The sequence below is a fragment of the Chaetura pelagica genome, unplaced genomic scaffold, assembly GCF_000747805.2.
Source record: "Chaetura pelagica isolate M959 unplaced genomic scaffold, ChaPel_1.0 scaffold117, whole genome shotgun sequence".
NCBI lineage: Eukaryota > Metazoa > Chordata > Aves > Apodiformes > Apodidae > Chaetura > Chaetura pelagica.
Window position 1 is genome coordinate 6,166,402 of NW_009954185.1, and position 10,423 is coordinate 6,176,824.

The 10,423-nt window shown below is 37.8% G+C and overlaps 1 protein-coding gene across 1 annotated transcript in view; it reads left to right on the forward strand.

Annotated features, from left to right (window-relative positions):
• The window catches only part of NUP50 (nucleoporin 50kDa), a 10,669-nt gene extending 5,949 nt beyond the window's left edge, over nucleotides 1-4,720 (forward strand). Inside the window, exons 5-8 of the mRNA XM_010002963.1 lie at nucleotides 1-168; nucleotides 1,153-1,231; nucleotides 2,260-2,378; nucleotides 4,348-4,720. Coding sequence (XP_010001265.1) covers nucleotides 1-168; nucleotides 1,153-1,231; nucleotides 2,260-2,378; nucleotides 4,348-4,550 — 569 coding nt within the window. The 3' untranslated portion in view covers nucleotides 4,551-4,720. The remainder of the gene's footprint in view (nucleotides 169-1,152; nucleotides 1,232-2,259; nucleotides 2,379-4,347) is intronic.
• Nucleotides 4,721-10,423: the final 5,703 nt, after the last annotated feature.

The window sequence follows — 10,423 nt, forward strand, 5'->3', positions numbered from 1 at the left end:
AGAGTGTCGACAGTTCTGGTTTGGGTTCCCTTGGTTCAGGAACTCTTGGTAGCTTCTCATTTTCTCCTGGAAATTCAGGTTTGTTTGGAAAAGATGCAAACCAGGCCAAGTCTGTTACTGCAGTATCCACCAATGTACTGGAGGCTCAGACAGAAAGTGACGACAAAGGTAAATTCTATTTAAATTAAGTATTTAAATAGTAAGGTGTGAATGTATGTGACTAAAGAATACTGCAAAAAACAAACAATACTATGTGGAACTAGATCATAATAGCTCTTGAATTTAAAAGCTGCAAAACTCTACCACTCATCTGGAAATATCTCAGTCTTACATACTGCTTAAGTAACACTAGATGGTATGTGGATTCCAAAACATACGTATTTGTCAGATTTCTGTAACAGAACATAATTCTTCAGCTGAATACAAGACTTGAAAAGATGAAATTGAAATCAATTGGTGCGTTAATCTTTGAGCCTGCAGGATGTTTCAGTCCTGCTGCTTTTCCCAAGTTCTCTCAGTAAAATGCATAAGATATGGAACAATTTCCTACATCTTTCTTACAAGACTAAGGCCAGTGAAGTTCCACACTACCAGAAGGTTTTTACTCTGCTATTTAGCTAAGCTGGGTACAGTAAGATGATAGAGTTCTAGCATTTGAGGGACTGGAAAGGTATAATCTTTCCACTACCTCTTGGCTGTCATTTCTGCAATTGATTACCCTACTCCCAAATGAATCTTAGCTGTTGGATATATTTATTACGCTTTACTTGGACCTACTTGTGGAGACTGTTCTTTGAAATAACTGCTCGCCCCTTGACAAAATGTTTTCATTTGTTAAGCTTTGTATTTTTTTGTTTTGATTGTTTGGGGGGTGGGTGGGTATTTTCATCCCATTTAAATTAAAGATGAGCATATAGTTGCTTGAGGGGGCGTGGCTGAACAGAAAGAAAATAAACTCTTTCTGTAAATGAAGCCACTTCAGAGCCCACACTGATTTAAACATATTTTGGCAATCATTAAAAGGCTACATATGCCTGTGTCAAAGATAGCATGCATAAACTAGCTCTAATACAACACAAAAAAAACCTTCCAGATTAGATTATATGCTTACAACATTAACATATGGAATGTGTTAAAACCTTTTATTTAAAGGAGGAGAAGAGGAGGAAGAAGAGCCACCAAAAGTCATTGTTAATGAAATAAAAGAAGATGATGCTTTCTACTCAAAGAAGTAAGTGATTTTAACTTGAAATAGTAAATAGAACTGTAACTTTGAGAATGAAATTTATACCTGTATATTGCTGTTCTTCACTGCAGTGCATAATTAATGAGGTATATGTTTTTTATTTCCTAGTTAATAAAGCTTACTAGGAAGTCATATAGAGTATGAAGTTCCACTTGTAAAAAAGTTAATTATAGACTTTGTGTATCTTGGACACAGCACCGATGGCTAGTTGGTGCTCTACTTGTGATCAGTTTTTTAGAAATGAAGATTGTTTCTGTCTTCCATCAGGTTTTGTAAACTTAAATTGTATAACAGAATCTGTATAACAGAAATAATGTACTTGTGAAAAATCAGTCAGGTGCTCAGCTATTTGCATAGCCTAAAACAAGACTCTTCAGTGGAAAATGGTGACTGTTACATGCAGTGTATGAAATGTTGTACTTCGAAGTTCAAAATGAGACAGCCTCTGCTAGCAGCATTTTTTTCAAGCATGTTCAGTAGTCCAAGTAATTGCAAGTCTACTTAACACTTAGCACAGAATTTGTCCTTCTACAACAAGTCATTTGCTTATCTGAAGGAAGGTACATGCTAATTTATGAAGTATTAGGTTTATTAGAGCTTCACCTAAACAATGTTTCTCAATTTTACATTGAAGTCTTGTTATAACTTCAGAATGATACAGCAATTTCTTTACTTTTTTTGTAATTAGTGTTTTTTAAACAGTAGCTTATAGTTATTACTCCATATAGACCCTGACTTACAGGTAGCTGTATGTTTTACTGAAAGTAATATGCTATTAGAATAGTGAAGAAATAATTAACTTTCTGATCTGGAAAGTGTATTTTCACACATAAGATGAAGCCAAGAAGAATAAGCATTTTTGCTACTCACAGATGTTAACTCCTGATTATGAAACTGTAGGCTGTGAGTCAGATGTATACATTCATGGATATGTCTGTATTTGAGACATACCTTTGTATTTAATCTCTACGTACCTGCACAAACAAATTTCTGTGGTGTTTTTTTTTCCACAGGTGCAAACTGTTCTACAAAAAGGATAATGAATTTAAAGAGAAAGGTGTAGGAACATTACACTTAAAACCAGCAGGAAATGAAAAAACTCAACTCTTAGTCCGAGCAGATACCAATTTAGGTAAGTAAATTTCTTTGAGTGGCAAGTCTTGATGTGACATTTCTTGCTAAGCATGAGGATTTTTTTTTTTCCTTACACAGCAAACCAGACAGAATTAGTGAAAACTTCTATACTTTGAAGAATTTCAGGTTATTAAATAAGCTGTTGGATGCCTCTAATGAGTATTACAAAAAAGTGTTCATGAAGCAGTTGCAAGGAAGTACAAGGTTATGGTATATGTTTGGGTATTCTTCCCCTTCCCCACTTTTTAATAGCTTTTATCCATTCCTGACTTGTTGAGTGGATTTGTAGTGTGGCTCAAGATCCAAATACATGTATCAGGTGTGAAGAGGAATTTTGTGCCATGATGCATTTGTCTGTAGTTCCTCCTAAATATGTAAATAGTTGGCCATGTGGGCAGACTCCAGTTGCCTCTCAGTGTAAAGGGGAATGTTACACAGAGCAGGCATGCAGGATTTTGCTATATGCGCTGCTCTTAAAATGCACACTGAAGTCCAGCTGTTGTTGTTTTAGCTGACTTCAGTTAGGTCACAAATGGTAGATTGACTTTACAGAATTAGAAATCTGTAGTGTGATAGTTCCTCAGACCATCTTTTGAGATGAATGCTAACACGTACAGCTAATTAAAGAGAAAACAACCCCAAACAATTTATTTGCTTTTGGAAGCCAGGGGACCTTGAGGTACTGAAGTTTTTAAGACTTGAGGACTAAAGCCATGCTGCCCTGTAGGCCATTGGTATATCTTACCTCACCTGCAGTTTATAATGCACTTCAGCAAGTCTGTGTGAAGCCTCTGCAGGCCCACTAGGGACAGTTTTCAAATACCTGGCAAGATTGGGACCTCCTCTGTTACAAGCTTCTACATTATCAACATCTTTCAGTGAAGACAAGGGCATAAAACTGAAGGCAGATGTATGGCAGAGTTGTCAGTGCTTTCAACATTTTCAGGGGCATTTGAGTATGTTGAATATAGAGCACATAAAAACTTGATTTTTCCAAGTTACCTACTCTTTAACACAAGTCTTGATTTTTCACTCAGCTGATTTTCATGGTGTTGATTTATATTCCCTCTACCTTTATCTGAGGTGATGTATTAGGAAGTCTTTCATTTTTCTTCAGCTCATACACTAAGACACTTCAGCTTGGTGTTTCCAAGCATTGGTTTCTAGAAGCTGCTGCAGTCATAGTGATGCACACTTTCCTTTTTGCTATCTTCACACAGTGCTATAACCCTTTCCTAAAATCTCACTGTGTTGAAAAACTGAACTGGAAAGGAAGGTGAAGACTGACTTTTCCCTAAATACTACTACCGTGTTCTGAACTATTTACCAGGTTTACAAAACGTGTGCATCTTCCGTGGAAGCAGATTTGTTTGCAACTGTCTGTTTTAATAGAGCGCTAATACTGAAGCTGTCAAAACTCACCACATAATTTAACAAGTTGAGATAGAGCTGTTATTAATAACTCAGTGGTAGACCACATCAGATGTGCTGTATGATTTGAGGATACAAAGTATTTATTCTGCTTTAGTTTGTCCAGCTTAGATGAACATGTCTGTCCACGTTCAAGCTAACTCTGCTTCTGCTGATAAACTGTGCTCGATGATCTGAAGGAGTAACTTGCGTAAGCATAAACTAAGTGCTGTGACTGGAGTCCTCATCTGCTGCTTCTCCCTTGTCCCCTTTCCTTTTTCCTGTGTGTTGCTACTACAATTTGAAATTCCTCACTCCTCCCTTTAGAAAAGGAGGACACAGTATTTTCAGAGATGTCCTCATTCCTAATGAGGAAAGAAATCTGTGAGAACAGTGGCCATGAGCAGATGCTTAGGGAAGAGTAAGACATATGACATTTATGAATTGCCTTCCTTCCAAACACAATACTTGCATCCCTATTTAGCAAGTATACTAACATCTGTATTGCAGTAAAAGCTGAAAAATTGCTAACTGTAATTTTTCATTCCCTTATGCAGGAAACATACTGTTGAATGTTCTAATTCCACCCAAGATGCCATGTACAAGAACCGGAAAAAACAATGTTCTTATAGTTTGTGTTCCTAATCCACCAATTGATGAGAAGAATCCAGCTGTTCCTGTCACTATGTTAATAAGGGTGAAAACAAGTGAGGATGCAGATGAGTTGCACAAAATCTTACTGGAGAAAAAAGAGGTTTAAATAAGTTGCAGTCAATGATTTGAGGAATTATTGCCAAATTGCTGCTGCTGTATTTTCTTTCATAACTTCACCTGAACATTTAAACTCTTTACTCTGATACTAAGAACTGTTACAGGAATTCTGGAACAATTCTGTGAGGAAAAGCTAGCTAATAAAAACTTTACTAGAACGTGTGTTGGACTGTGCTCCCTCATTTTTCAGTATCTAAATGCAGAACCTCTTCTGGATAACTCACGCTGATTTAAAGTAAAGCATGTATCTTTAACACCAATCAATTTGACTGAATGGACTGAAATCAGTACAAAAATAATGGTACCAGAGCTTCTTCGCAGCCTGATGCAATGCAACAATCTCCTGTTTTGAGAAGGGAGGATGTGGAAGTTTACCATTGAAACTGCTTCTAGACTCCAGATTTTTAATTTTAATTGGTCTGCCAGATTTTGGTGGGACTAATTTTTCAAACTGTCAGTGACAACTCTGTACCCAGCAACAATGATATTCTATATTGTACTGTGTTGTAATTATTACAGACTTGTGCTTTTGGAACCTGGAGACCGCATCTCCAGATATTTAAAAGAAAACTTGCTTGTGTAGTCAACAGTAGTGTTTCTTGGAGAAGAACTGTCAGTTCTGTTCTTACTGTACTTACAAGCTAATGATGTGCAATAGTACAAGCAGACAACTGGAAGACTGTTTTGTCTTGGACCACAACCACAGCTGGCATTCCCTGGCTTCTGACAAGTTGGAGGCAAAGGCTTGCACTTCCATTATGGTTCCTCTAAGGTATTTTTCCCTAGTCCCTTGGGCTAAAAATGAAACCCAGCAGAGGCAGAGTTGTAAATGCTGTACTTGTCTTGCTACTAGTACTTTTCTGAAGATAGCTCTTTTCACAAAAAAATTCAGGATTTTTATAGGTCTTTGTATTGCCTCTGGCCATTACCAAGAATACATGCATAAATATGTGTGTGTGTCAGTAATTGTTTTTCCTGTGTGCTAAAACTACAGTGCTTTTACTGCATTACATGAAATAATGCAGGACAAGCTTTCTGTTGCAAAAGTAGCACTGGATTAATCCTTAATTTAGTTTTCAGCTGTATTAAAATTAACCACATTGCAATAATTTGTGGATCAGAAAATCACTCTGTTCTCAATTTCCATCTCAATGTTATCAGACCTTGTTGGTTATTTAATTATTTTCTTTTTCAAATCTTGTTTGCTGGAAACTCCTTCCATGATCATTGTTTTTCTGCTTCACTTCCAGCTCTGGAAACTGTCCAAGAGCTAGATGTTAGTAGGAAACTTGAACTGCTGACCAGCTTTGGAGAGATGGAAGGAACATGCCAACCTGCCTCTGGCTAATGCAGCACAGAGGAAGAATCCCATTCTTTAAAAAACCAGCATGACAATTATCACAGGGGACTTGGCATCCTGTGGGTAGGGAAAAAGTAGTAGCACCATTTGCTGAGGTGCAGCACACCTTACCTGCTCCCCACAGCTGTCTTTAGTCCTCAATTGCTGCACAGTTCAGGTTATGGCCTTTTTTCCCCCCGTCTTTAATAAAAGGAGGAAAAACAGTTTAGGAGCTAGAGCTCTCTTGACCTAAGTTCCAAACCAAAGGCCTTTGCTCACGTTTCAGCTACACCAAGATCACAGGAATTGTATTTTTAACTCTCAAGTGTGAAGGGAGCTGAGATACAATTTCAAATACTATTTGAAATATAAACTGGTGCCTTTTTTTGTTTGGTTTTTTTTTGCATCTGGCTCAGTACTTAATTAAAAGCAAGGGACAGCTTTCCTCAAAATAATGCTTTTTGTTTTAAAGTCTTGCTGATACCTACAGCAGAGGTCAAAAGCTGAAGGCTGGCATGTTAATCATGTATGAATGAAAAGCAGAACATTGCCTGAAGGTTGCTCAGGTTTAGTTTCTAAGGGCTCAGTTAATTTTTTGTTTGTCTTTTGTCTGCAGTGTCTTCTACCTGTCTCTGTGCAGAAAGGTCTGTAGGTTCAAGTGCTGGGTGCAGTGGGTGGATTTGTTTGTAGAAGCAACTCCCTACAGATTTTATCAGTGGCCTTGGGTTTGTGTTTGTTTCCTTTCAGAAAGCTCATGTTTCTTCATCCACTGAAATGCGGACCAACTAATACAAGTGAGAGAGAAACTTCCTACCTCTCCTTAATGATTTGCATCCCAAGTGAGGCAGCCTCAGGGGTTTGCCCACATGGATTTGGCCCAGTTCTAAAGCTGGTAAATTTGAGTCCCAGTGCAGGTCTGTTGAATTTTCAAGGGTGGACACACTGAGGGTGAGCAGAGAGTGAAAGGAAAAGTAGAATAATAATAAGTGGTGTTGGAAAAATTAAACCTTACAATATCCATGGTAGCAAGCAGTATCTTCTATTGGCTGTGTGAAAAACTAATTGAGATGAGACACCTTAATTCTTTAGCAATGTCTGTATTTATCAGTAAAGCCAGGAGGAAGGTATATAATTGGATTTTCATGTTAATTAGAAGTCAAATATATGCATAAACGTATGATTTTAAACATTTTACATTGGGAAAGTTGCCACTGTATGAATAGGGAAGAATTCTACTTCAAAATAGATTTTAACTGATGTCATAATGACCCTGCAATTATTTGGACTGTGAAATAAATAATACAGTTGGTGTTGATTTATAAAGCACAAACCCTCTCCAGTTCTGTTATAAAAACAAATTTTTGATGATGCTTCAGTTTCTAGTTCCAAAACTAATATACATAAATGCAGTAAAAAGTCAGAGATAATTACAAAGAAATAAAGGCCCAAAATGGGTTAAAAGCAAAATGTAGTGAAGAGCATAGAAATCAATATACTAATGCCTTCATAACAAAGCTGCATGTGCTATTTAGGGAAGGAATTTTGATCAGAATTCTAACTCAATGAAGTATTCCTGTATCATGGTAGATACTTGCTATATTCAACAGCTGGATATCAGATACCTGATGTTAAAGATGCAAGTTTCCTCCCTAACTTGTGTTAATGCCTTCACTGTTTCAGCTGTACATAGGTGTTGGAGTGTCTTATGCACCATGCATTCTTCCTCCTGCTGTAATTTTGAAGTTTCAGCTGCTTGGAAATCTTTCCCTCTCTCCTCCCTAGAATAGAAATTCAAGATCTCTGCTTCTTTTTATTGTCAGAATAATCTGTAGGAAAGATTATTACAGTTGGTTTGAATTTTATTTTAAAATATTAAATTGCTATATGCAGGGTTTTGTGGGTTTTTTTGGCGTTTTTTTTTTTGTAATGTATTTTAAATAACCTCTTTTGGAGCACAAAAGCATGTTTCTATAATCCCTTTTGGTTGATGGATGTGAAAGTTTAAACAAATTTCCAGTTCAAATGAACATGGTGTAGAATGTAAATCAATTAGGAAGTAATGCTTTATGATTAAGAAGTTCAGCCCCCTTTGCAGCACTATCACCTTTAAGATGTCCTTAAAGACTTCCTTTCCAATGCCTCAACTTATTTGCATTTGCTAAAATTTTGTAGCTGGTGCCTGTGTGCAGAAATGAACCAACATTAAACAGTTTCAAGTGGCAATATAAACACTGAATGTGATGATTGTTAATTGAGTTCAAACTGCTATTGAATTTTTCAGTGGATACTGAAGTTTCACATAATTTGTCATGTAACAATGTTTTCATTAGTTCTACACTGAGGAAGCGTACAAAACTCCATGGAAAATGTGAATAAATGAATGGGAGAGAAGTGTATTGTGTGTATCCCTTTCATTTTGACTATTCAATGTGGTATTAATAAAATAATTTTATGATCAGTTCCTTGCAGATGAACTCCTGCCTAGAAAATCCTGTGCACAGCTTTACTGCTGCTAAAAGCAGCCATGTCCATCCCTGCCCCTTCCTCAAAAGCAGCTTTGACACCCGTCACATTTCTAAGAGCCAGAGCAGCAAAAATGCTTGCTTCTTGCTAGGTCAGTGAGCTGAATCAGCTCCGAGAGAGGAGGAGCCAGGGCTGCCTTTCACTAGAGAGAAACTAGTTCTTACCTGCTGAGAGAATGACCATGGAGATCGACCCCTAAAAATCCCTCCACTTGGAGTTTTAAAAGATTTAAGAGCAAAAGTAATCTGTGTTTGCCTCATGATACATGTAGAACAAATTTTTAGGTCTAGGCTAAAAATGCTGTCCTAAAGCCAGGCCACAGAGTGATAGTTCATTAGATTGTGACAATTTGGCAAATAGGGGAGAAGAAAGAAAAGAAAAATCAAGCCAGACTTGTCATGAACAATGTAGATCATCTTTCCAATGCACCAGGAACTGCTAAGTGCTCATTATCTAATTGTACTTTCTGCCATTAGCCTCTGTCATGCTTTTCAGTCCTACCTGAATTCTCTTCATAGTTCTGGAGCTATTCTGCTCTTTGGCCTCAGATGGGAGCTACTTTTCGCATGAGGATACAACTACTGGTTAGCAAAGATTATCTTGACATTCCCCCACCATCACTGTCCCAGTTAAAATGACTGGGGAAACCAAGAGCCTATGTTGTAATTGTTATAAAGATATAACCTTATTTACACCTAAATATTACTTTTTTAAAAACAAAATCTCACCCAAAAAGCAACTTCACGCAGTTGGAATGTCGGCATTATTGCACATTTTGGACATCACTGCCTTCTCTAACAGCCAGCCAGCACTGCTTACAGAATCTCCTTTGTTTTCAGCAGCCACAGAGAAAAGAAAGCAAAGTAACTGCAATCGAGCAGAAATAAGGCTATTCTCATCTCAGGCTGGGGCATGCTAGAACATCGAATGCTTAATACTTTACTAATCACCAAAGATTTTACCACATGCATGACAGGAAGGGGCAAAAGAAACAGTGCAGAAGACAAGACAGCAAGTCCTGAACATTCAGACTAAGAAAATGCAACAGAACAGCCTGCATTCCTCAAAATCCTCTTTCCTAATCCAGCTGAAAAACGCCCCTCACAGCAGGCAGTTACACTGTGTCATACAGAAGTGGGAACTGATTCACCTGAAATGCACATCAAGTGTAAGCTAAAGGCTATTAATGTGTCATTGGCTGGGAAAAGACTGAAGAGACAAATAATCATAATCCAAACAATGTAGACAGAGAGGTTACCTGCATGACCTGAAGCTGTACTAGGGGAGGTTTAGGTTGGATATTAGGAAGCACTTCCTCACACAGAGGGTGATCAGACATTGGAACGGGCTGCCCAGGAATGTGGTGGGGTCACCCCATCCCTGGTGGTGTTTAAGGAAAGACTGGATGTGGCACTTAGTGCCATGGTCTAGCTGATGTGGTGGTGTTAGGTCATAGGCTGGACTTGATCTCAGAGGTCTTTCCCAGCCTCAATAATTCTGTGATTCTGAAGGCCAAATGAAGAGCAACAGCCAGCCAAGTACTTTGAGTAACATAGCCTTAAATAGGACACAACATTTGAAGCTCTGAATGAGCTCAGACTCAAAAGTGTGGCAAACAGCTTGTTTTGGTAAAATACCTGCTTCATAGAGAGGTCACAGACAGACAACTAAAGTTTAGGTGGAGAAAAGCAACAGAGTTCTGGGATATTCAGCAGATGATGACTGGTTTACGATCCTCTGCAGTATGCAACTGTGAGCACCTGCAACTGAGTGACCTGCATAAAATACAGGAGGAGCAGCATGTAAGAATCAAAGCCTGCACAAGACAGTAAAGAGGGAGAAGAATCTATGCTGTTTGAAGAAGTCATTGATACATGTATCCAAGTTTCTGTAAGGGTAAGATCATTTTATTACACTGTCATACTAATTTAGAAATGCTTATTTGCATCTGAGCATCCCAAATAAGTGTTATCATAAAAATAATTATGCATCATAATCAG